The following is a 26,689-nucleotide window of genomic DNA, read 5'->3' on the forward strand; positions in this document are numbered from 1 at the left end:
TCTGCTCGGACAGAAACAGACCTGAAAAGCCCCTCAGTGCGAATTCTCGCAGCACCCTTTTTTCCCAGTGGTTTATCCTTTTCTCCAGCACATCGCTCCCCAGTGTATGTCGGTCGCAAGTGTGTTTTCACGGTGCGCCTCCTTCGATGCTTCCTTTCCGGCGTCATATCTCCATTTGCTCTGTTTAGTGTGTTTGGGGCCTGACCACATGTGTGATTCTTGCAAGGTGCCCGATGCGATTACTCAAAGGTCTCTAGTAGGATTTCAAAACTAGTCTTTCTTGGGCCTAACTAGTTACGATACAAGTCATTTATAACGCAACTGTACACAAGTGTTTCTAGGCATAACAAGACAAGGAATGGGAAGCCAAAGGGAACAAACCAAACATCTTGTGTAATTCAGATCGTGCAAGGGGAAGGGAGAGGAGACATGTCGGGGGGGGGGGGGGGGGGGGGGAAGGGGAGAGTGCAATAGCAACGCTCAAGTAAGTGCTGCTGGGGTGGCCGGCTCAAAGTACAAGGAGGCAGGGGAATGTATTGCCATTGCATAAAAACAGCAACAACGAACCAGACCACAAACCACTATTCCCCTCTCCCCCCAACATGACACGAGATATTCCACAAGTCAAAAGTCAGGCCAAAGTGTATATAAATAAACAACATAGTGCAACGATGCAGAGGTCACATACCGCTCCACAGCAAGTCTTTAGGCACATGCATAACGAGGTAAGGGACCCAAAGCAGTACAATCCCTCATTCCCCCTTAGTGAACCAACAATTCAAAATCAAACGTATCCCGAGTTGCCCATAACTGGCGGCCCTCTCAGCTCGGTGATGGCAAAGCCATGAGTATCCGTGGTGAAGCAGAGTTTGAGCGCTCATCACTCCCATGAAGGAGATATGACGTATACGCATCCCGCATCCTAGTGTCCCCCCAGGTGTTCCCCCTCATCACCCCATCTCAATTCCATATCGTTACAGTACAAAATGTCCCGGGACCATTGGGCAATCGTCAGAGCCACGGCACTACCCCAGCCCATAGCAACCCTCCGCTTGGCCAGGATCAGCAGGAGAGTAACCAACTTCCTAAACCCTTTCGGTACCTGGGCAGTGTATCCCAACAAGCCCATCAGCGGATCCGGAGGATACCGTTGGCCCACGATCTGCCCTATCACATCAAACACCCCTCCCCCCCCCCCAGAACCAGCCAAGCGATACACAGTCCCACGCCACATGGAAAAACCCTGCGGGTTCATACCCACACCTCTTGCAAGCCGCGTACCTGTGGGGAAAATAACAATGCAGACACCCCGGAGAGTAATAGTATTGATGTAAAAATGTGTAAATGCACAAGCTTAAAATTGGTATTGATGGCCCCCTTCCTCGTACCCTCACAGCAGTATAGCCACACTTCTTCCGAAACCTCCCTCCCCAACAGCTGTTCCCACTCTACACGCGGAGATGATGCGGACAGCGGTCTGCTCTCTATCCCCGCTGCATAAAGCCGCCTGACCAACCCTCGATCCAAGTCTCCCTTAATCACACTAACTGCGCCACCGGGGGTTGCCCGGGAAAGGTCGGAAAAAGCCGCTTCAGCGCCACCCGAAGCCTGTAATATGTCAAGACATCTAACGCAGACAAAGCCCCATTATTTCGCAACTGCTCCATGGTTAGGAATGTGCCATTTGGGAACAAATCCGCAAACTTAACCAAACCCAGCCGCTTAGTCATGGCGACATAGCCTGCCTCACTCGTCACAGGTATACCAGGGATAAATATGACCGGGAGCTCCGGCGAGTAAAGTATACTATTCGCAGGCGTCCGCTCCAACCGAGAACAGGCCTTACATGTTAACTCCACTATATTGCGTACCACCCCCGAACGTGTCGGAGACATCAGAATAACCGACCAGAGCAAAGCCGGGGACGCAATGGACCATTCTATCTCCACGTGCCTATGTTCCGCCGCCAATCCATACCAATACCGTAACTAACTAGCCTGGGCAACCCAGTAATCGAATTCAAATTCAGGCAACGCAAGGCTCCCACGGCGGACAGGCGCGGTAAGCGTACCCCACGCCACCCGCGCTTGCTTGCCGGCCCAGAGAAAGCGAATCACCGCCGATTTGAGGGCTTGGAAGTAACTCTTAGGCGCCGGTATAGGAACATTAAGAAACGCATACAAAAACTGGGGTAGAATGGCCATCTTCACCACAGAAACCCTCCCATACAGATTGAGCGGAAGGGAAGCCCACCTTTGCATCGCTTTCTTAGACTGCTGAAGCACCACCTCATAGTTAGTACGGAACACCAGTTCCCTAGATCGAGCCAATGTTACACCCAAATACCGTGTACTGAGCATGTCCCATTGAAACCCCCACTCGTCTTGAAAACAAGCCTGCCCGTCCGTCAAAGGAAATATCACTGATTTACCTGGGTTCACCTTCAGCCCAGAGAGCGCCCCAAATTGCTGAACATCTAACATAACTGGATTTAAATTGACCTCAGGGTGGCGCAGGAACAAGACCATATCATCCGCGTACAGCGAAATAACCACTCTGAGAAAACAACTGGATCCCGCGGTGGAGATGAAGCTCCCTCACCCTCTCAGCCCAAGGCTCTATGGCCAAAGCGAACAACAGAGGAGACAAAGGGCACCCCTGACGCGTCCCCCTTTCAAGCGGGATCCGTGCAGTAACCTGCCCGTTGACCCTCACCCGTGCCACCAGTTTTTCATATAGAAGGGACACCATAGCCAGGAAGGAGCCCCCGAGACCAGATCTACGCAGAACCGTGAACAAAAAGGGCCATTCAATAGAATCAAAGGCCTTAGTGGCATCCAATAGGACTGCCAGAGCCGGGTCCGTACTCGGGAGGGTGGCCATCAACCCAAACATCCGCCTCAGACCAAACGACATCGAACGCCCTGGTATAAAGCCTGCCTGATCTGCTCTCACCAACGTGGACATCAGCGGCAGCAAACAAGACCCAAGATCTTGGCCAAGATTTTATTATCCAAATTTATCAAGGAGATCGGGCGATAAGAGGAACAATACCCCTCAGGGTTCCCCGGCTTTAAGAGCACCACCACCAAGGCCTCTCTCAAGGATTCCGGCAATTGACCTGCAACTACCGCCTCCTGATATACCCGCAGTAAATATGGAGCTAATTTGTCCGCAAAACACTTGTAAAACTCAGAGGTGAACCCATCCAGACCCGGGGACTTCCCATTAGGTAACAACTGTATAGCCTCCCGCACTTCCTCCAGCGACACCGGCCTGCCCAGCCATTCCCTCTGCTCATCCGAGCACCAGTACAGACCAACCTGGTCGAGAAACGCATCAATATCCGCCTGCGAAGCACAGGACTGAGAAGCATACAGGCGGGCATAAAACGTGTGAAATTCATTAAGGATCGACTCATCCTCAAAGTGATTTACCCCATCCTCGTCCATGATGACCGCCACCCTGCCTCCCGAGGTATGCATCCGCATGGCCCTAGCCAACAGCCTGCCTGGCGCCTGACCCTCACCTTATTTCCGAGAGGCCAACCTATCCCACAAATACTGAACCTCCCGCTGGGCTAGGGTGCGAAACTCCTGAAGACGTTGCATGATCTCCCCCTGTTGGGCCTTGGAAGGAACAGGGGCAGCCTCCTGTAGCGCCCGTATCTCCTCCTCCTTCCTCTCCAACTCCTTACAGATCCTTTTCAGTATGCCGGCTTCCTTGGAGATACATTCCCCCCCATATTACGCACTTAAACCCCTCCCACAGAGTCCCGATAGAGGACACCGAACCCTCATTCACTGCAAAGTAGTCGTCAATTGCCTTCCCCAGTTCCTCCCGGAAAACCACATCTTGAAGCTCATTCCCTTTAAACCTCCACGGTAGTCTCCCCCCGATCCGCCCCCTCAACCGAACTTCCAGGGAGACTGGGGCATGATCAGAGAGAGTGCGAGCCAGGGTCCAAACCCCTGATACGTGCCCCAAAATAGCCTCAGACTCCAGAAAATAATCCAGTCGTGCAGCCCGAATTGTGTGGTGCAGAATAATGTGTACTGGCACACCCCGGGGTTACGCACCCTCCAAACATCCGCCAATCCCCAGACCTGTTGCATACCCTGAATTTTAACCGAACACCGGCTGCGAGAGCGAGAGTGGTGCCCAGTGCGATCCAGAGAGGGGTCAAGCACCGCATTGAAGTCCCCGGCCCATAGTACCTCCCCCGTGGATATATCCGCCAATTGCCGCTCAATCCACTGTAGTGAGTCAATCGTATCCTGGTTAGAGCCATAATAACTAACGTATACAGCCTCCCCTGCACAAGCCCCTGGAGAATAAGCGCCCGTCCCTCCTGATCCCTCAAAACCTTGACCAGTCGAAATCCCACCGACCTATGCACCAAAATAGCCACCCCCCGGGAAAAAGTAGTACGACGAAAAAGATCTGTGGCACCCCCAGCATTTACCAAACTTCGCCTCTGAGTCTACCGTCAGGTGAGTTTCCTGAAAGGCCACCTCCACCCAATGATGTCGCAAATATTGTAGAACCTTACGGCATTTCGGCAGATCGTTAAGGCCCCGCACATTCCAGGATAAAAGCCTAAGTGACTCCATCACCAAGCGACCAGAAATTCATCATGCCAACAACCACCGACCCCCAACAGCGTTGTGTGTCCTGTGCCATGACCCCCTTAACCAACACCCAAACCCCTCCCCCAGCCCCCGCCCCCCTACCCCTACCGACAACTCCCCAACTTGTCGGTGCCACCCCTGCATCCTGCCCCCCCAAACACCCACCGAACTCCCTCCCTTAACGTGCCAAAGACCCCAATTGTCAGGCACCCCAACAACATAAACAACCAGCTTTCGCGCTAAGGGTTCTACCAGACCGACCCCCCTGGCATCCCCCCGTTATTTCACCGACTCATTCCACAGAAAGCAGTCCCGAGGATCATGTCAGCGACCCCGTAACAAGCCCAACAGTTCCCGCCCCGCAAACCAGCCCAATGTAACGCCTCACCGGGTAGGCTCCTCCGGTAGCATATCCAAAAGGAGGCCGCTTCTCCCGGAGATTGAAAGAACAGCGCCTTGCCCTTATGCTCCACACGGAGCTTCGCCGGGAAGAGCATAGCATACTTAATGTTCCTGGCTCTCAGCCGCTTCTTCACGTCAAAAAAGGTTTTCCGAACAGCTTGCACCTTATCTGAAAAATCCAGAAAGAACCTGATGACATCCCCTTATAGGACACAGTGCCCCTCTCCCGTGCCTTCCGAAGAATAGTGTCCCTGTCCCGATAATTCAGGAGGCGAGCTATCAAAGGTCTCGGTGGAGCTCCCGGAACCGGCCTCCTGCCACACACACCGGAGAGAAGCCCTCCGAGCCCAGCGCTTCCCTCAAGATGTCTTCCACCATGCTTTCCATATCCCTTCGGTCCACCGACTCCAACAATTCTCACGTTGTGCCTCCTCGACCGCGACTCAAAGTCCTCCTGTTTCTCCCGTAGTTCCTTCAGGACCTTCTGCACCTCCACCATTGCTCCGGACACCGAGTTCGTAGCATCCTCCACCCCGGAAATCCGTTCATCCGGCTCATCCAGCCTCTCCCCATGCTTATCTAGCCTGCCTGCATATGATCTACCTTGCAGGTCAGGGTGTCCAGTTTCCCATCCAGAGACTGAATCCCGGACTGCAGCTGTAGAAGCATAGCTTTGATATCCTGCAGAGCTGAAGAGGGATCTGTTCCGGTCGTCAGGGCACCTTGCTCCGAGGAATCCACCATCGTTCCTCCAGGCTTAGCCTGAGCAGGCGCCTCAAAGTGTAGCTTAGTTTGATGCTTCCCACTCTTTCCCGATTTTGACATGGCAGGCAAAGAGGGACAGGAGAGAGGGCAAAGGTCCCGCTAACAGAAGTGCACCCGGAACAAAGCAGCCCCCCCTCACACCTGCAGGCCCCTCCCGGAGCCACCACTGCGCTGGCTGGGCTTCTCTGCCACCAGGCCCCCAACCACAAAGCAGGAGGGGCCAGGCGCCAAGCGGTTAAAGCGCCACCAACAGATGTACTGCTACTCACGGGCAGCAGGCTCGGTCCAACCATACAGGTATACCGAGGGTTACAGGGCAGTCAGGTCGCTCCACCCGTGCACAGGACCTCCAAGCACAAGGGAGCACCCAGGCCCCCACTCCGCTCCCAAAGCCACTGAAACAGTCCACTCCCCAACCTTGTCCGGAGCTATCCACGTGTTCCTGGAGCTCCCACTGCAGGACCAGTTCTCCCCAGCGTTCGTGCCTCCCGGCCACGGAGAGGGATCTCCCAGGGAGCACAGCCACCTCTCAAGTGGCGCCTCCCCACACACCTCCACCGCGGGGATCCCAGCCGCAGGGGCACTCCAGCAGCGCCGCGCCGCCGTATCACCGCTGTGGCCCGGGGGAATCCACTCCACCAGCAACACCGCTCCGGCAAACCTCCTCCCGGACCGCTCGCACCGCCGTCTCCGCTCCTCACCGCGGCCGCGGCGCCCCTCTCCAAGTGTCCGGGTGCCCCTCCGTAGGGCCCCGCAGCCGCACCGACACACGGCGGTCACCTGCCCGTACAGACCAGGGCGCTGCCAACAGCCTCCCGCGCGGCAAGTTCACTCCTCCCAGGCCGATCCGCCTCCGCGCCACACCAGTGCACCTTCCCTCGGGTCAAGTCGGAACCTGCAGGGACCAAGCAGGTACCAGCGCTGACTCTCCGCAACAAGTGGCGAAAAAAACCTCACAAGTCTGCAGGATTTCGTGCCGGATAGCCGGGGGTGCCGAGGAGCTTCACAGACCTTTGGCCATGCCGGTCGGGCTCTCGAGCGCCCCCAGGGGACTGTAGGGTTACACAGATACAGACCCTAGTGCGCGCTAGACCCCGGAGGCAGTGCATGGGGCTACTGGTCATGAAGGGTCCTGGTCCCCATGAAGTTCTATGAAAAGCCAGGTAACCAGTTACTGCAGCAGACAAAAAAATCAGCGAGGGAGAGAGGGACACAGGGAGAGAGGGGGAGAGAGAGCAGAAGCGAAAAGGAAGGTCTTGAGTTGCTTCCAGAACCGGAGGTGGTCCTGCTCAAGTCAGAGGCTGTTCAGAGGGAGGTACCAGTCGAGGGGCGTGATCTACCCCCCCACTCTGTCTGGAGAAGCGTCTGACCCTCAGAGAGCTGGAGGAGGACGAGCAGAGGGCTAGAGAAGGAAAGTGCTTAGGACAAGAGTGTTGGATGTAGTGTGGTCCCTGGCCCCAGAAAGCCTTGTGGACAATGCAGAGAGTCTTGAACTTGATCCTCGCAGCCACCAGGAGCAAGTAGAGAGATTTCAGGGCTGGAGATATGATGCCTGGGCTTGAGGCCAAAGACAAGGCTCACAGTACTGTTCTGGATAAGTTGTAGAGGAAGAAGGGTAGAGGCAGGAAGATTTAGTAAGAGGCTGTTGCAGTAGTCCAGCCTAGAGAGAACCAGGGCTCTGGAGACTGAGCTTCTTGGGAAAGTGAGAAAATGAATACTACCTTTGAGGAGATGCAGCTGGTAGTGGGACTTCTTAGAGAGGTCCGTGATTTGAGGAGAAAAGGAGAGGGTGGAGTCGAAGACGACACTAATGTTTATTGCCTCGCAGGAATGCACAGGTAGAGGGCCAAAGGAGGTTGGCCAGAGTGAACGAGGGAAAGCGGGAGTAGGAGACCCAATGAGAAGGATCTCGATCTTATTAGCATTAAGGCAAAGATCGTTGGAGGCACACCATTCCTGAATCGCGGATAGACAGTAAGGAATGAGCAAGAGAGGAGGCAAAAGGGAACCTGAGGGAGAGCTTAGTGTCATCCGCATAACACTGAAAGTTAGGAGAGAATGTAGAGATGAGGCACGCCAGAGGTGCCAAGTAAAGGTTGAGAGCCCTGGGGAACACCACATGTGGGGAGAGGTGCTGGAGAGAAAGGATTCCAGTTGGGCCTGGGAGGGACGATCAGATAGGAAGGAGGTCAACCAGGATGGTGTGATTGACCGTGTCGAAAGCAGAGGAAAGGTCAAGGAGGATGAGGACAGAATGAAGGCTAGAGATTAGAGAGCAGGTCTACACGGGTGTTCAGGAGAGCAGTTTCTGGCTGATCTAAATTCAGACTGATGGTCATGTAAACCAACAGATTCAGTATGGAGAGTAAGCTGGGAGAGGGCCAGCTTTTCCAGACTTTTACACAGGAAAGTAGTGATAGAGATCGGGCGGTAGTTTAACGGAGGGGCAGGATCAGCAGAAGGCTTCTTAAGGAGGGGGTACAGAAGGGAGTGTTTAGGGCAGAGGGGAAAGTTCCAGTGGCAAAAGAGTGATTGGAGGAATCGTCCAAGGCTGGTGCGAGGGTGTCGATGTGGTGCTTGATGGTTCTGGAGGAGCAGGGCAGCACCTGCTTGGATGACACTTTCATAGATCGGACTTGTCTAGAAGCTTCATCAGAAATGCACACAGGGAAAGAGGAGGAGAGGGTGTGGCGGCTGGAGAGGGGCCGAGAGACGTAGAGGGAGAGTAAGAGGAGAGAGAGAAAACAGGATGTACTGAGTTTTAGTGGTGTATTGAGAGGAAAGTGCTGTGCAAAGGGCCTGGGAGGGAACAGGGAAGGTGGAGACTGCAGTATGATTGGCCAGCTCCTTGCAGATTTTGAAGAATTCAGCTGTGCTGTTAGAGGACGCAGAGACACAGACTTGGATGTAGGCTCTCTTTTTTGGACAGGACTGAGAGTCTGTATTGCCTTTGGAGCAGGCAGCAGGCCAGTTTGTCAGAGGATGCGCCCGATGCCCTCCACTTCCTCTCAAGCACTCGACACTTGCGTTTAGGGGTGGCGAGGTCAGAGTCATACCAAGAGTTACACTTGGAGGTGGGCTTCAGACGGATCCTCATGACAGGGGCAAGGACATCATGACTGTTAGAGATAGAGAGATGCAGGTTAGAGAGGGCTGTATCAGAGTGCGCTAGCCACATGAGTCAGAGGAGAGAAAGTGGCAGCGAAGGCCTCCAATGAGACACGCTTCATGGGCAGGATGACCGAGAAGGTGGGTGGAAGTGTAGGGGTCAACTTCACCTTGGGGAGAGAGGGTCAGGTAGGAGAAAAGACGAAAGTGGTCATTCCAAGAGAGGGGAGTGGCGGGGATGTCTGAAGAGATGAGAATGTCCACAGTGTGCCTGGCAGAGTGTGTCTGCCTGAAGGGTAAAATGGAAAGAGAGTCGCAGAGATTGCGAAAGAACCCTGAGGAGGGGTTAGAAGCATCTAGGTGGATGTTGAGGTCTCAGAGGAGGAGAAGTTGAGAAATGGAGGCAAGGAGAGAGGAGGAGAGAATGGCCCACTCGGAGAGGAAGAGGGCGACCTGGGCAGAAGGCCTTTAAGTGGTGGCCACAGAAAAAGAGAGTTAGCAGTTGCAGTGCACGTCTTGCAATAACATGCGCTTGTTTGGAGACATGAAGTAATGCATACATCAGTGTTATCACTCAGTATTGTTGCGACATAGAATGAAGACTAGACTTGCCAATGGACAGGGTGCTGACCTTCAAAGTATATACTTGGTTTGCCATTCGTTCAAAGCCAAAAGTGGTTAGTTCAAATACCTTACAAGCAAACCCTTACCTCAAAGAACTTCTCCAAGATCGGGATGGGGTACAGCAGAACGAGGAGCATGAAGCTGAAGATTATGCCAATGGAGGCCACAAATGGATCTGTAAGAATACAGTCACATGAGTATATTTCAGCAGAGATGAATAGCTCAAAGTTGAATGCAGTAAGTGTTCTACCTAATCAAAAGGTCTATGAGGGGCATGCCATTGAAATAAACCTAGAGGTATGTGTGAGGGCAAGGCTTTGATTCCACTTACAGTTGGTGTGGGTGGGCTGCCGGAATGGCTTCCCCTTGGTGAAAACTAGTGCTACGATGAGGTACTGGAAGGACGAGACGTAGAACAAGGTGGTGTTTTCAATACTGACGACGTGGTGTTCATCGTTCTCAACCAACAGTTGACTGTCGTGCCGATACACAGTTTCATTCTGCTCCAGGGACTCGGTGCTATGTGTTCCATTCACCATCTGCTCACATACACTGGAGGTAGCGTCAAAAAAAAGAAAAGCAAGTTACTTGTAATCTTAGTTCATCACATCAAGGGTATCTTCATTAAATTCATAAACCATGAATAGCTCCACCTAAGAGTGGGATCTTGGAACACTTGCACATACATACATTCTGCTCTCTCTAGAGCTCATCAGTTTTAGTAATATGCTGTGGATATTCTGCCATATAGTGTATTACAAGTTGTTTATTGAGACAAAGATAGGCGCCCCAATGGGGATATTCCTGCTACATTATCCATGTACTATGTGTACAGGTTACCCAAAGAGCTTTTCCAAGTCAACAATTCTCAGATTGCTTTCTGCCGTTGTAAAGTATGAGGCCAGGTGTGCTCATACATGTATTTATAACTAATAACCATCATCAAAGTCACTGTAAAGCAAGGCAATCAATCAAGAAAGAAAACATGCAATACCTTTATTCCTATATCCCAAATAGGGAGGAAGAGCACTGGTGGGTACATGCAACACTAAGGAACAAGATACATAAAGCCTACTACTGCTTAGTAAAGTTCCTCTAGTGGGGCTTGTGAATTGGTTCTGGATTTGAAACGCTATGCAGAGATAAACAAGCAGTGTGGATCTATAAACAATTTACCTATTTTTTTGTTGAATGGCAATTTCGTCAAATTTGTTTTGGCCGGTGTTGCCTCTCTTTAAAAAATAATTTAACACAAATAGTGGAGCGAGGCTCCCCCCGACCCTACCACTCCTTCCGACCCCCACCTCATCAACATGTATAAAGTGGCAAAAGAAAGAAATGCAAAAAAAGATTTAGTGAGACGCTATTCGTCAACAATGGGTAATACCGTTTTTTGTGGTCCAGTGGTTAACAAATGTCTTCCTAGTGCTTGACCGACAGGGGGGCGGGGGGGTCTGATTTGGTTCACATAGCTATGCAATAGTGTTTTGTGAACGTGTGTACTGACCCCAGGTTGCAGTTTTACAATTGAGCTCTAGTTAATCGTTACCTAGGAAAACAAGTGTTTCCCATGTGGCTCCTCTCACACAGCTGCATCTTGTAGTACTTGCTTTACTAAAAGGGCTGCCCGCTTGCTCCACCTGTGCCAGGCAGAAAATCAACTGGCTAGTTCTCTGTATAGTGTGGTTCCTATCCATGTAGAACCTGGTAGCTCTGTAGGCATCTAGTGTATGGTGTAAAATGTCAAATCTGAAATTACTAGTCATACAAATTTCATTTGCTTCCATTTGTGAACAAAGTGCGATCTATGACCAGGGATCTATGAAGGTTCTTCAAACTTATTTTTCCGAATGGCAATTTCGCCAATGTTTTTGGGGCTTTTATATCACCTTTATTTTTTTAAACACAAGAAGAGGGAAGCGACTCCAGTCCTCCCTTCTACCTCCCAAACGTACCATCTATGGTTTTGTGGTAAAAATCTGACATTACAATGGTACCATTTCTTCTTTATGTAGATACTTGTCAGTTTGCTTGAAATTTGCCAAACCAATGAAATCCAAAACGTAGTTGCAACATCTTCTGATTACATTCAGTTGTCGTAGACTTGGACAAATACATGAACTCTGATGGTAAAGTATCTAGTGCATCAGATCACATTTCACATTCTACAGGCATATCATATTGGTCATGACAACAGCTGGGGAAAATGTATATGCCTCCATAGTTGTATTTACCACCATGACCGCTTGGAAAGTTAGAGCCACTCACCCTGCTATTGGAGACCATCTCTTGTACCAAGGTTGTTTTTGTACTAGCAGGAATGCAGTTAACTGGAAGGCAAGAGACAGAAGGATCTGGGTGATGACAGACAGGAGCAGCTGGGCAGATACCAGGCTAGTGGGCGGCCTCTGTGGAACTATTTCTTTCCATGATCGATTCAAACTCACTAAAGGGGAGAATCAAGAATGTTAAGACTCAGAACACGATCCAGCCTTTGCCACAATGATCTCCATGACATCGTATCCCAAGATGCTGTAGTACTGTGTGTGCTCAAGGGAACCTCACTTAAGCACAAGTCCCCATACAGAATTATTTTCTCTTCAGAAATGTGAGCACAATCGTCACCACCTTCCACTATACAAGATTACAATTTTGACAAAGACAACACCTAGAGAGTGTTCCTGTTATTAGACAGTGAGAAGTGTGTTCTAGATTTACATGACATGCAACAGGAGTAAACAACTGTCAAATTGTATTATTTGCCTATAATTGGAACAGCTTGAAACTCCAGGCCTACACTCACATATGGTACATTCATATTGCTTTTGGCAGTGATAAATTTAACAAATGGAATGCTCCTATTGATTGACAGATCCAGTTCACAAACACCACAGGGTTCTGCCTATTCTCCGACCGAGTTTACAATTTGTATTCAGCCTCTGGTTGCGCTTATCCATTCCCACGGCCTCCAATGTTATTCGTATGCTGATGATATGCAAATTACTGTACGACTAAATTTGCTTCATCATGACAATGCCTCTCAGTTAAGAGATTGTCTGGGGGCCGTAGGAGGTTGGATGAGGGACAAATGGCTTAAACTAAATGGGGACAAATCTGAAGTGATGGTTGTGGGTGTGGGGTTGTGGGTTCTCCTTTGTTGGCCTCTCTTTGGACCTCATCTCTCTGGCTCTCTTCCTGTTTCAGCGCCCTTGATAAAAAACCTGGCTGCACAGTTTGTCAGTCCGGCCATGTACAGTTGAAAATTCTTGGGAAAATCCTTTGTTTTCTTCCTCAGAGCTTTTGTGCTCCGGTGGTTGCGGCTTTGGTACCAAATCTGATTGACCATTGCAATTCTTTGTGCTTAACCCAGTCTGCTCATTTGATCAGACTGCAGATTCTTCTAATTTCTGTGGATGGGTTGGCCACTGGCACTCCTTTTAGAGACCATATCTCTCTTGTCCTGGTTGCTCTTCATTGGCTTCCTGTAGCTAAGCGTGTCCATTTGAAATCCTTGTATTTAGTACATCAGGCTTTTTATGGGGTAAAACCTGAGTGTTTGCAACTCAAATGTTGCCCCTATGTCCCTTGCTGTCTTCTGCGTTCAAAAGAAACATCTTATTGAAGTTCTGAGATTCCGATACGCACAGTTTGGTGGAGGGGCTTTTTCAGTTGTGGTGAAGCTTTGGAACGCCTTTCCGCTGGCTTTGCAGTCTACTAAAGACCATTTGCTATTCTATCATTCTATGAAGACCCTGCTTTTCTAAAATGAATTTTCTTGGTTGACTCTTGTTCTGCTGTCATGGAGTTCTTTTTTAGAGCCATGGGCATATGTTGCACTGTATAAAATGGACAGCAAAACAAATGCCCCTTCCAACTATTGAGTTTGAAAGTCTTCACTTTTCAAGCACATTTGGCGACATATAGAACATTCCAGAAACTTTCAAAATGCATGATAAGGTTAATGTGTTCACTGAAAGACTCAAAAAGCTGGGGGAGTTTAAACAATATTGTTTTTTTCTATGTGAAAAGGACAATAAGAAGTGGACTGAGCGAAAGGCCTCAATTGTCCTGCTTACAAATTATTTTTCAAAACAAATGTGCTCCTTGTTTCGCTAAAATTAGCACGTCACATTTTCAGCTTTTGTATTAAAATGTAGCTGCGATACGTGCAACATATTCAAAACAAATGCAATATATGTTAGAGAATTCTTTTGTAAAGATTTAATTAGAAACTGCACAACAAATGCAACATGGCAGCAAACATGTCTTTTTTGTTTTTATGATCAGATAAGTTCAAGCTAATATAAATAAACTAACCAAGTGTGAATGCCGTATTAGGACAGCTTGGTAGCCAAACGTGATATCTTAGAAATAACCTTTTCTTGCACCATTTGGCAAAAGACCCAATTTGTTCGAACATGCCACTTCATACGTAAGCGACCGATAAAGACAAGATTCACGCAATTTCAAATGTAAACAAGATGGCCAGTTCTACGGATTACATGAATGAAATCATTTGTTACAATTGGATTGGCCAACATAGAAACAGGGATGGGACTTAACCTTTAAAAACCAGCGTTAGACAGTAGAGGAGTTTCTGAAATTGGACCTCAAAGTGGCAGGACGTGGAGGACACTGCTGGCCTACAAGATCTAAACCTGACTGGGCAAGGAAGCAAGGAGAAACAGTATTGACTAGGCCAAGACTAACTCTAGTCTAGGAGCCTAATAATTGGTCATTTAAAAATCTGATTTTTAATGCTTACTTGAATAATTTGGAGGCAGAGCTAAAATACAAAGTTGAACTGACTTGGAAACAAACAGCTTTCAAAGGCATTCACCTTTATAAAGTAAATTCCTCATGGTGACCAAAAAAATGTCTTTTGGCAATTTTCCAAATTGTACTTTTTTGGTGGCCGAAATAAGCAATTTTTACCCTTTTTTCAAAAATGTTCTTTTCCATGGGAGGACCACAGAGAAAATGTTTTTTGTTAGGTTAGCCTTTCAATCTTCCCTGTGCTGGTGACACTGTTTAGGGTTGCACCGAGTTTTGATACAGTGCCCATATGCAACCTATGTTGCTCCTCATTCTTCTTTGGCCAGTATAAGTGGATCCATCACAGCACAGAGGAACAGACAGGAATTCTTTGCAGGGGGCTTACAATGCTATATTTGTAATCCGTTTTTGATCTATACCTCTAGATTGCTTCCACGGTGTTCTTAGTTAACTACCCATAGAAGCCATGCACTTAGAGATGAAACTCTTCCACTGAATGGGTTATTCAGAGGGTGATCCGTACAACCTCACTTGTCCCATATATTGCCAATCCTCAGCATTACAACTGGGAGTATGATTTTAAGGTTGAGCCACAATGGCTACATACACATTGTTGCTTGATAATAGAAGTGAAAAGGAGAGTAGGATCCTGGGTATCTACTCACTACTGTATTGCTAATACTAGGAACTGCGTATTGTTTGACAATTGGCCTTTAATGCTTACACCGGAGACAGAGCCTGCATGGAAGAAGGCTGCTCCAGAGCCTTCCACCATGAGAACTCCCCCGAGATCAGAGACATAGCAAGGATTAATGGTAAGCCACCCGGGGCTTATTAGTGCTAGTGTCGCACACAGTGCTAATTGAGGAAAAGTTACAGTAATTTCCTGAGAAGATTTTCTCCCGACATCATGGCATTGCCTATATTTCGTGCGTTTCCTGCTTCCTTGGGGAAACATGTCTCACTTTAATTAAAGCAATTGTGTAGGCCATTCCAAGATGGCCAACCGCAACAGGAGCACTGGAGTGCTTTGTGTGTTCACTGAGGATATAATTTGATTGGCTGAGCCCCTCTTATGTGGGCCAATAGAAGTGCCAACAGACTGCCAGCCCCTTCCAAATGCCCCTCTCTTGGCTCCTGTCCGAGCCTGAATGGGCTCAGATAGGCCCCCTCCTTGCTGCTGCTCTACAAACAATGCTGCCACCTCCTGTGCACGTCTTGTTCATGCATGAACATGGACCACAGCACCCCAGTTCCCCCCTTTCTTCACTAATGTGAATGATGGCTGAACGGTCCTATTGCCTCCTCCAGCTATCCACTTGAACCGTAACTGTGCCATTCCTATTCTGGCTTCTCCCTTGACCTCTTACGTCACTGCACTCTGTTATACAATTGGTCATTCATTTCACGTTGTGTTTCTCCTTTCCTCTCGCATCCCTGTGTTCACTGCATTGTATTCCTTTTTGAAAAATCGAATCTAGGTGGATCTGTTTTTTTACATCTTCATACCTGTGAGCACTGCATTGTATTCCTTTTTAAAATAATCGAATCCTGCACTCCACCTATTGATCTGCAATTGTATTTGTGCCCTCCGTAACTTCTAGGCCGCTTGCGAGTAAGGGCTAGGACTGTGCATTGCACCCACACTTTTCTTTTTCCTTCTCCCATCTATTGTCTGCCGCTGATATAGCACTCTCTATCTCCCCAATCTTTTCTAATTGCTACACTATCACCAATCCTCCCCCTCACAAAATCGGGACAAAAAAACCACCAAAAAATAATAATAAATATGACACCCTGAGTGCCATCTCTGGCCTTCCTATCACAGTCTTCTATGTCAGTGCATCCTCCAGAGGGATCTTCACCGATATCCTCTTCTCTGTCCCCTTTCCAGACCTATGGGCTTCTTATCTCATCTCAACTCTCTCCCCTTTCACATCCTCTCCCATTAATGGTGGCATCAAGTGGGTAGTCCTCTTGGCGGGCTTCTTCTCATCACGCTGCAGCATTAATGTCGAACATACATACATTTACTTACACGTGATTCTAATATTGTGTTAGTTAACTTAGTATTTATAATAAATGAACAGTTACTCACCATAGTGACCAACATACTCTTAGTCCATAGTCGCGAGGGACGGGAGACTGAACCTTTTTCACCAGAAAAACTCTTCTTCCCCTTTAAAATTTAGAGGCGCGTGGGGACGCGGCCCTGGGAGCATGCGCTCGACTGACTCCGCCCCCCAGCGCCACTCCTCAGTCCCTATTGATGGGTCAACAATGATAGGCATTGCCTAATGACACCAGTTTTAATTGAGCCGAGGATGGTGGGACATATAGAGGAAAGGGGACTATGGACTAAGTAAATTAGTCACTGCGGTGAGTAACTTAATTACTATTATGTCCCGTCTGCTTAATACTGTATGGGCGATTACAACTGAATGTAGCCCCAGGGTGGAGAGGAGTCCGTCCTTAAGAACACAGGTTTCTTAGAACCGCCTGCCCGAATGCTGCGTCTGAGCTAGAGGCAGCGTCCAAACAGTGTTTACAGAAAACCGAAGGGGTGACCAGGAAGCCACCCTGCGGATGACCTGCCATGGCACAGCTGTTGGAACAAAATGGCGGTGGCCTTGGCTCTGAACGCCATGGGCATGCAAGTTAGCTGGCACTGGTTTGTGCTGCCCCTCATAGGCCTCCTTGATGGCCGCAATCATCCCCCTGCTTAGGGTGTCTTGGATAACCTGGCCTTGACCACCTAAGGTGACAAACAAGGCATCCGCTATTTCCTCGTGGAGATGGAAGGAGGAGGTCACCTTGGGTAGGAAAGCAGTGTCCCTGAGAAAAGTAGTGTAGGGTTCCGATGCCACCAGAGCTTGGATCTCGCCGACTCGGCGAGCTGAGGTGAGGCCCACGCACAGAGCTGTCTTTATGGTGACCAGCTTGATGTCCGCGGGCACCCTAGGCTTAAAAGGTTTGTGCGCCGAACGCTCAACACAACCTTAAGGTCTCACACCAGGTGTGGCTTCTTTATAGTCGTGTAAAGCTTGTGGAGGCCCGCCAGATGCACCATTTACTCTTATATTGGCTCCTAGTAGCCTTGCTTCTAGCGCCCTGGATGATCTCTAGGTTAGCCTGAGATAGTTCTAAGCGTTTCAGCGGGACCTGCTCAGGAGCCACGCTGCGAGGGCTAGCTTGTGAGGAGCAGGATGGAGTACCCTGCCGGGCCAGGAGGAGCTGGGCCCAGCAGTAGGTGAATGGGTGGTCTGTCCGAAAGGTTGAGAAGCTCGGAGAACCACGTTCTGGCCGGCCACCAGGGAGCCATCATGATGATGCTGAGGCCGGGATTCCTTTATCTTGCAGATCACCCTGTGGACTAGGGGTGTGGGTGGGAAAGCATATGCTGTCCCGTCGTTCCATCAGATCTGGAATGCGTCGGCCAGGGGGCCGGAGCCCTGTCCCTGCCAGGAGGCAAAAAGATCCACCTGGGGATGCCCCCATCTGAGGAAGATCTCCTTTTAGTATCAGGTCGTTCAATTGCCACTCGTAATTGTAAGCCCCCAGTCTGCTGTGCCTGTCCCCTTCCAGGTTGGATTCCCCCGGGATTCAGCCGGGAGAAGGACAGCCATGAGGTAAATACTATTCTCCAGAGCGCATTACCAAATCCCGACTGCAAAAATGCACAGCGGAAGGGATTTGGTGCCCCCCCTGCTTGTAGGCATAGTACATGTTGGTGGAGTGGTCTGTCTGGATAAGAACTGACTTGCCCTCGATAAGAGGGAGAAAGGCCTTGAGAGCCATATGGCCTTCCAGTCTGTAGTAACTGTGACATGAGGGGCCAGCTGCCGGAAGGGTTTGCCCTGCCTCAGGTTGAAGTCTGCGGAATGTTGACTGGCTCCACTTGGGAGCCAGTCTCCCGATTCCCTGAGGCTGCGAAGTGCAGCTGTAATTTCCACCACCCGAGTCTTGTGTGGGGCACGGCCGAAAGGACAGCTGCCCTAAGCCCCAGTAGGTGTTGGTACCACAAGGCCGAGGTCACAGGCCTGGAGAGGAAGTGAGCTGTAGCTTTGTTGATGGCTGCAATCTTGTCCTCCGAGGGAAAGACTCACGGAGCGGGTGTCCCAGATGAGGCCTAAGAAGGTAAGGATCTGCGTGGGCTGCAGCTGAGACTTCTTTGAGATTGATAGTGAACCCCAGGTAGTGGAGTGTGTTCCTCAGTGCGGAGGCCGTATGCTGAACCGCTTCCAGAGAGGTGGCCCGGACAAGCCAGTCGTCCAGGTATGGGTAGACATAGTGGCCCTGGTCCCTGAGGAGGACTGCCACTGCAATCATCAACCTTGTAAATACCCTGGGAGCCGAGTTGAGGCCAAAGGGTAGAACCTTGTATTGGAAATGGAAGCCCCTGATCCTAAAAGCACAGTAAGGAACTGTCACGCTTTCTTCACGCTCCAATCCTCATGCACTCAGGCCAGATAACACCCTTGCTGCTTCACGCCCTTCTAATGCACCTAGACCAGGCAACACTCGCGCTGCTTTAGACACATCGCCCCCACTCACGTTCGGGGGATGTCACGTGAGCGGGCCTACCCCAGGGGCCGAACACGCCGCACACCCAAATACGGGGGTTCTACACTCCTCCGCTGGCACCTTCCTTGGCGTTTGCAGGATGCTGCGTGCAGACGGCCGCTTCGGCGACCGCCGGGACGAATCCAGCGGTCACGTGTCACGGTCCCGGGTCACGTGACGCGCTTGCCCGTCCCACTTGCGGATCATGTGACGCGGGGGCAGTCACTACTTAAGCAGTGAACTCCCGCGGTACCGCGCTTCACAGCTGTTCACTTTGGAGGACTCTGTACGGCGTTTTTGGATACTTTGTCTCATGGTTTTTTGACTCAGGACTTCTACTCGGACTTCTTGGATTACGTTCTTGCCTCTACTGCTTGGATTATTTACCTGACCTCGGATGGTTCTTGGGACTGCCTTGGATTGCCCTGTATGGATTTGGCGTTTTTTGGTCTTTCTTGCTTCACCAGTTTTTGTGATTCCAGTTCTACAACAGTCACTACAGGCGGGTAGGTTGGGATCACACCCAGCCTGCTGTTCCTCTTCCCCCATACTATCGGGGAGCCGGCTCACGTGTTCATCTCCACAGAACCACCCCAAGCCCCGGATTTAGGGCACATCAACTCCCTGCTTAGGTAAGCCCCTGCCTACATCTTTAGTCTCTTTATTGTACTGTGCTCATTTGATTGCTAACCAAAGCTTTCCTTTGCAGCAGCCTTGGGGTTATCAGCGTTCCGTGGTTCCGGGCCTTTGAGGACTACCCACCTGTGGCCTCAATGATCGCATAGGGAGTAATATTATATTCTCCCTCTGTGGCACTTGGGGACGGAGGTCTCATACTCTTCACGACAATCAAGATCCGTAACAGGAACGATGTAGCTGCCAAATCGGGACGTGTAGGTAAGCATCCTTCAGATCCAGGGAGGGGGCACATCCATTCTCCCCTGTCCAGTGTTTCCGCAACAAGAGCTTCCTTCTTCTGTATGGCAAAAATCCCTGCATAAAAGCCCAAGCCTCACTGGGAGGTTGGGACTTCTTCCACAGCCTTGCTCTCGCCGAGCGACCGGATCTTTGCCAGCAGAGTTGCTGTCCCAATCTGTGGGAGAGGAGGGGAGGAGGGAGGAGGGAGGAAATGAAGGTACCGGTAGACGGTACCCCGTGGAGACTATGGAGAGGATCCAGGGGTCCAATAAATTCTGGCCCCAAAATTGCACGTGAAAGGCAAGCCTACTCCCCCGCCGGAGACATGTGGACTCGAAGGGACGTGTCATGCCTTTTTTCCCCTCTGAGGCTGATGCAGAGGAGGGGGATTGGAAGAACCCTTTGCCTTCCTCCTCCACCCCCATTTGTTTCCACCGATTTTGACTGAGAACAGTCCAATTTTCTGGACCTCCAGTCTTGGAGGCCTCGGAACCCGCCAAACGCCCGTCCCTTGTCGGAGCGTAGTTGCGACTGGGTGTAGGCCTTGAGCGTGGCCTTTCTAGGAATAGAGACCTCGCGGTTTGCGAGCTGTTCTTTTGATCTCATTCCTCACCCGTGGTGGAGTGGAAGAGGTCACGGCCCTCGAAGGGAAGGTCCAATATGCGTTCCTGGACATCGGGATTAAACTTAGTAACCCAGAGCCAGGCCGTCCTTCTCACGACTGTGGCAATGCAGATGGCCCGAGCCAAAGTATCGATGTGGGTCACGGTGGACTCATAATGTCCTGCGCTACCAGCCTGGATTCTCCTAGTCCCGCCTTGATGCGCGCTTGGCCCTGTGCCAGAGGTTCTGGGAGGTAGTCTGCCATTTCCCGCCAAAGCCCTTGGTTAGCAGCTGCCAACATGGCAACTACGTTGGGCTGTCGCCGGTGCAAGGAGGCGATGGAGTACAGCTACTTCTCGTACGCCTCCAAGATCTTCTCCTCCTCGCCCAGCAGCGGCGAGGACGAGATGGCAGAGGACGTGAGTGGCTAGGAATAGAGTGACGCTGCTGTTATCACTGTGGTTGAGGATGCGCTGAAAGCAAGAGTGTCCCCCACCATCTGCCTGCACTTGCCGTCAAGGCGCGAGTGACAGGCTGGGTTGAGCGTGGCTTGAGCCACCCCTTCTTGACCAGAGCAACTACGTCTTTCTGCATCATGATCCCCATTTTGGTAGGGGGTCTTAGGGCGAGGACTTCTGCTAAGACCCTCTCCTCTGGCTGCTCTACCTCGGGCTGAGGAAGGCCCAAATATTCTGCCAAACCTGCAAGGTGTTCCTGGAAGGCTCTGGTTGAAGATGGCGTGTCGGGGTCCTCCTTCTCGTCCGTGTCCTTCAGGCTCAGGGGTTGCGGAGTGGTGGCTGCTGCGGAGGCTGGTGTGGAACCGCCTGTACTGTGGGAGGCAGGAAAGCGGGAATCGGAGGAGCCGGCTGGGGCAGCAGTGTCTGTGCTGGGGCCTGTGGTACCAAAGCCCTCAGAGGAATGACTATGGGTGCCGGTGGGGTGACCTAAGGGAACATGTCCCTGATGGCATCCCGAAGGATGGCCCCCATCTGGGGAGTTCGCATCAGCCCTAGGAACCTTTTGAAGAACCTGTCTCCAGAGGCTGAAGAGGTGGGCAGGTGATATTGACTGAGTGGCCGAGGGCCGCTGGGACCGGGGCACACACTGCCTGGGGTGCCGGGGAAACCTGCCCCGCGCTGCTGATGGATAAACTGTAGGCCACGCACCTGGCTGACACCAGTCCCACCTTGTGAATATATACTCAACCCGCTCCGCAAGAGGGGGTATCGGATGAGTGGCCATTTTCTCTGGTGCATCGGCCATTTTGACAAGCTGCGTGCCACATGCCGAAGTCGTGGTGCCTGGCTCGCTGGATCCAGCCCTGTCCCAGACGCTTGGCATTGGAACAACAGGCCTATCCCACACCTCAGGCTGTGACCTGGAAGGCGTATTGCCCTCAGCAGAACTGCCGGTAGTGCTGCGTGAAGGTGCCTCCTTGGACATGACGCCGGTACTATGGTGTTGCCCCTCGGGAGTAACCCCGGTAAAAGAACTTTGCGGTCCCTCAGCACTGACACCAGAAGGATCCGGGGACCACTCTGCCAGGAGGCCGGTAGCTGGACTAGCCTCGGTACGTGTGCCGGTACTAGGGCATTGCCCCTCGGGAGTAATCCCAGTTATTTCAGGCCGAGACCTGGTAGGCAATTTGCCCTCGGTGGATCTGCTGGCAGTACTGCGTATAGGCGCCCCCTCGGACATGTTGCTGGTACTAGCACATGGCTCCTCAAGTGAAAACCCAGTAAAAAAACCTTCCTGTCCCTCAGCACTGTCACTGGAGGGATCCAATGACCCCTCGGCCTACCAGCCTGTAGCTGACTTAGCTTCGGTACATGCGCTTGTATGAGATCCTGAGCGGTTCCTACCACGCGGGCGAGTCCTTGGAAGGAGTCTCCCTTGGGCCTGGATCGATGATCGTCAAAGTCCTTCTGGTCCTCTGGAGGCGATCTCTGGGAGAGCTCCCTCCACCTGGCTAGTTTGTCTTCAGAGACCACAAGGAATGCGCGTTGCACGCGGTACGAGCTTGCCAGTGGTGGTCAGGGCCAGAGCAACGTAGGCAGAGGGCATGCGGGTCTAAAGTTGGAAAGAGCCTGTTGCAGGATGGACACCTGCGGAACCCTGTAGAAGTCGACATGCGCCGGGGAGGAGTACGTGAATGATAAAAAGACAGAAGAGAAGAAGTATCCGCGTGGGGAATTACATGCCGGAAGCCAAACCCAGGAGCGCTGGTAATTTTTCGGCCCATTCCCGTCTGCGCGATAATGGGGACTGAGGAGTGGTGCCGAGGGACGGAGTCAGGGGAGCGCATGCTCCCAGGGCCGCGCCCCGAGCACCTCTAAATTTAAAGGGGAAGAAGATTTTTTCTTCCGAAAAGGTTCTGTCTCCCGTCCCTCGCGAGGGATGCCCATACAGTATGGAGGAAAGGGGAGGGGACGCAAGAGTAGAACAAGTTACTTTCTTACCTGGTAACGTTCTTTCGATGGGATGGTCCGACGACGTATTCCATGTCTATGACATGTAATCACCACAGCTGTGCTGCTTCGGAAACTTTTCGGCGTCTGCGTCCTGCGTCGATGACGTCGATGCGCCGTCGTAGAGGACCTCCTCCGACGTCATCCGATGTGATAAGTAGGACGCACGACGCCCATAGCCGCAGTTGTAGTTTTTTCCCCCAGAACGTGTGACATTAGTCAACTGCCAGTCAGACACAAAGCCTTGCGGAACGTAAGCTGCAATCGCAAAAGAAATTCTGCAGCGGGGAAGGCAGGGCGGGAGCGATATGCAGTACCAGAGCAAGGAGGAGGGAAAGAATTTAGAATCAAAATTTAGAATAGCCAATCAAATAGCAGAGCAAAGGACCGCCTTGCCAAAGGCCAGATCCTGTCCTCGGATGGAATCGAGGGAATAGTGACGTACAAATGTATGTACTGAAGCCCAGGTGGCTGCATCACAGATGTTGCGAATAGGAACACCCCTCTGCAGGGCAGTAGATGCAGCCACACCCCTGGTAGAATGGGCCCGCAAGCCAGCCGGTGGGTCCTTACCCGCCAAGCGGTAACACTCCGAGATGGCTAAAATAATCCAGCGAGACAGTCTGTTTCGTCACAGCTTGCCCCAAACGCTTTCCAGCGTAACCAATAAAGAGTTGATCGTCCACTCTGACCTGGGACATGCGTGAAACATAAAAGCTTAAAGTTCTCCTAGGATCAAGCCTATGGAGCCTCTCCTCTTCCTTACCAGGATGCGGAGGAGGATAGAATGCCGGAAGAACAACCTTCTGGGCCAAATGAAATTCCGTCACTACCTTCGGAAGAAAAGAAGGACGAACCCTAAGGACAACCCTGTCCTTGTGAAATACAGTGAAGGGTGGCTTAACTGAAAGTGCCTGTAACTCACTCACTCTGAGAGCGGAAGTAACCGCAACTAAAAACACAGTTTTCAGAGTTAACAGCCTCAAAGGGCAAGAATGTAAAGGCTCAAACGGAGCACCCATAAGAAACTTAAGAACAAGGTTTAAATCCCAACCGGGCACCAGGAAAGGTGACGGAGGGAACACATTAGTGAGCCCTTTCAGAAACTGTGAAATTAAAGGGATTTTAAAGTAAGAACACTCTTCAGACGAGCGCTTAAAGATGGACCGCGCCGCCAGGTAACCTTTAATGGTACCCACTTGCAAGCCCCTGTGGGCCAAAGAAAGTAAAAAGGACAGAACCATGGGGATGTCACATGCAAAAGGATCCACATTCTGAACTCTGCACCAGTCGCAGAACTTACGCCACCGGCAACGGTACAGAGACTTTGTTGCTGGCCTTCGGGCCGAAAGCAACACCTCCATCACGTCTTCAGGGAGGTCCCAATCCTTATACCTCAACCTTTCAGAAGCCAAGCGTGAAGGTTGAGGGATCTGACCTCTGGATGGAGAACCAGACCCCCCCCTCCTGTGAGAGCATATCGTCTCAGTAGGGAAGACGTGGAGGGCAGATGGAGAAGGTCCGGGGACCACATCCTCCGAGCCCACGCCGGAGCAATGAGGATCATCCGGGAACCGAACTTCCGTAACCTCTGCAGCACTTGCGGGATGACGGAGACTGGAGGAAACGCGTACAGCAGCGGGAATGACCACTCCACCACAAACGCGTCTCCTTAGGCTCCTTTTGGAGGAAATTCCCGCGAGCAAAACCTTTCGCACTTCCGGTTGACACTGGAGGCGAAGAGATCCACTTGAGGGGTCCCCCAAAGGGCGAAGATCTCCAGGAGAATCTCCTGAGCCAACTCCCACTCGTGAGAGATCGCGCTCTGCCTGCTCAGAGCGTCAGCCGTCACGTTTGTCTCAGGCCAGATGAACTGCCGAGATCGAAACTTCCTGCCGGATGGCCCAGAACTCGAGCTGCATCGCCTCCCTGCACAGAGGAAATGACCCTGCCCCCCCCCTTTTTGTTGAGGTAGTGCATGGCCACTGTGTTGTCCGTCAGGATCAGGACACTCTTTCCTCGCACAGTCGGCAGAAAAGCCTTCAGGGCTAGCCTGACGGCCCTCAGCTCCAACAGATTGATATGGAGTCTGGACTCCGACGGAGACCAACGACCGCTGACTGTCAGCCCGTTGGCATGAGCTCCCCATCCCGTGAGGGATGCATCCGTCATGATCGTCACCTCTGGCCGGGGAAGCCAAAATGGAGCCCCCTTCATCAAGTTGCCTTCGACGGCCCACCACAGAAATTCCCGGGCGACTGAGGGCAGCACCTGAACCGGGTCCGACATCCTGCCGGAGGACTGCGACCATTGCGTCTTGAGTGCCCACTGCAAAGATCTCATCCGCAGGCGAGCCTCTGGCACCAGAATAATGCAGGATGCCATGAGGCTGAGCAACCTCAAGAACTCGAACGCCGGGAGCGTCTGGGCATGCTGAAACTTGTGCACCATCTGCTGAATGTGAAGAGCCCTCACCTGGGGAGGAAAACATTGCCCCAGGGAAGTGTCGAGCACTGCTCCGATGTACTGGAGCCGCTGTGTTGGCGTCAAATGGGACTTCTTTAAATTGAGGGAGAAGCCCAGCCTGTGAAGGGAGTGGCAGGTGACGGACAGATGATCCAGGACTTGCTCGGGAGAGCTCCCCCTGATCAACCAATCGTCCAGGTAGGGGTAGACGTGAATCCCCCCTTGCCTGAGATGCGCTGCCACCACCACCATGAGCTTGGTGAAAACCCTCGGGGCGGAGGTCAATCCGAACGGCATGACCCGAAACTGAAAGTGCGAGTCGCCAACCGCGAACCTCAGGTACTTCTTGTGCTTGGGATGGATCGGCACATGGAAGTAGGCATCCTTGAGGTCGAGTGACACCAACCAGTCCTGAAGCTGAAGGGCCTCGAGGACTTGAGAGAGAGTAACCATCTTGAACTTGTCCTTCCTGAGGAATTTGTTCAGACCGCGCAAGTCCATGATGGGTCTCAATCCCCCGTCTTTCTTCGAAATCAAAAAATAAGGGGAATACCATCCCTTGTTCCTCTCCGCTACAGGCACCAGTTCTATGGCGCCTTTCTCCAGCAGGGCTTGAATTTCCTGCGCAAGGAGCGGATACGGACTCTGCAAAGAGGTTCCCTGGTGGATTGTCGCGAGGCCTGTGCCGAAAGGGAAGACAGTAGCCGTGGGTTATGATCTCCAGAACCCACACATCTGAAGTAATGGCTTGCCACTCTACAAGATGCTGCGCCAGCCTTCCCCCAACCGGCGAACCATGGGACATGGCCTCATGACTGAGTGGGAGCGGCTGCGGCGTTACCTGAGGGCAAAGAGGCAACTGCCCGAGCGGCCTTGGCACCACGGGTACCCTGTCGTCCACCTCTGGTACCCCTGCGTTGGCCTCTTTGACTGCCAGCTCCTCTCGCTTTACTGAAGGACGAGTAATAGCGAAAGGAACCACCCCTCCACTGCTGTCCCCTAGGACGAAAAGGCAGAGGTTGGCGAACTGCAGCGCCCAACGACTTCGCTGCAGCTTTTGAGGTCTGCAACCTCTCAAGGCTCTCGTCCGCCTTGCTGCCAAAAAGATGTTCACCGTCAAAGGGCATGTTGAGGAGCCGGGACTGCACATCAGGAGCAAACCCGACTTCCGCAACCACGCAAACCTGCGTATCACGGTGCTCGCCGCCATGGACCTACTACGTATTCAGCTAAGTCCAAGCCCGACTGAACGGACTCACACATGGCATCCTTACCATCCTGGACCATAGCAAGGAAACCATCCCGTTCGTCCCCTTCGGGAATATGTTCAGCCGCTAACGCAACACAGTTCCACAGAGTGTGTGT

At 51.5% G+C, this 26,689-nt stretch overlaps 1 protein-coding gene across 3 annotated transcripts in view; it reads right to left on the reverse strand.

Moving 5' to 3' along the window:
• Positions 1 to 26,689, reverse strand: part of LOC138567068 (polyamine-transporting ATPase 13A3-like) — a 656,189-nt gene that overhangs the window by 90,184 nt on the left and 539,316 nt on the right. For all 3 annotated transcript variants that reach the window (XM_069644931.1, XM_069644921.1, XM_069644914.1), the window contains 3 exons: positions 11,799 to 11,976; positions 9,862 to 10,082; positions 9,617 to 9,705 (listed from right to left, as the gene is read on the reverse strand). In XM_069644931.1, the coding sequence (XP_069501032.1) occupies positions 9,617 to 9,705; positions 9,862 to 10,082; positions 11,799 to 11,976 (488 nt within the window). The remainder of the gene's footprint in view (positions 1 to 9,616; positions 9,706 to 9,861; positions 10,083 to 11,798; positions 11,977 to 26,689) is intronic.

This window comes from Ambystoma mexicanum, chromosome 1p (genome assembly GCF_040938575.1).
Source record: "Ambystoma mexicanum isolate Mex_15411 chromosome 1p, UKY_AmexF1_1, whole genome shotgun sequence".
Lineage (NCBI taxonomy): Eukaryota > Metazoa > Chordata > Amphibia > Caudata > Ambystomatidae > Ambystoma > Ambystoma mexicanum.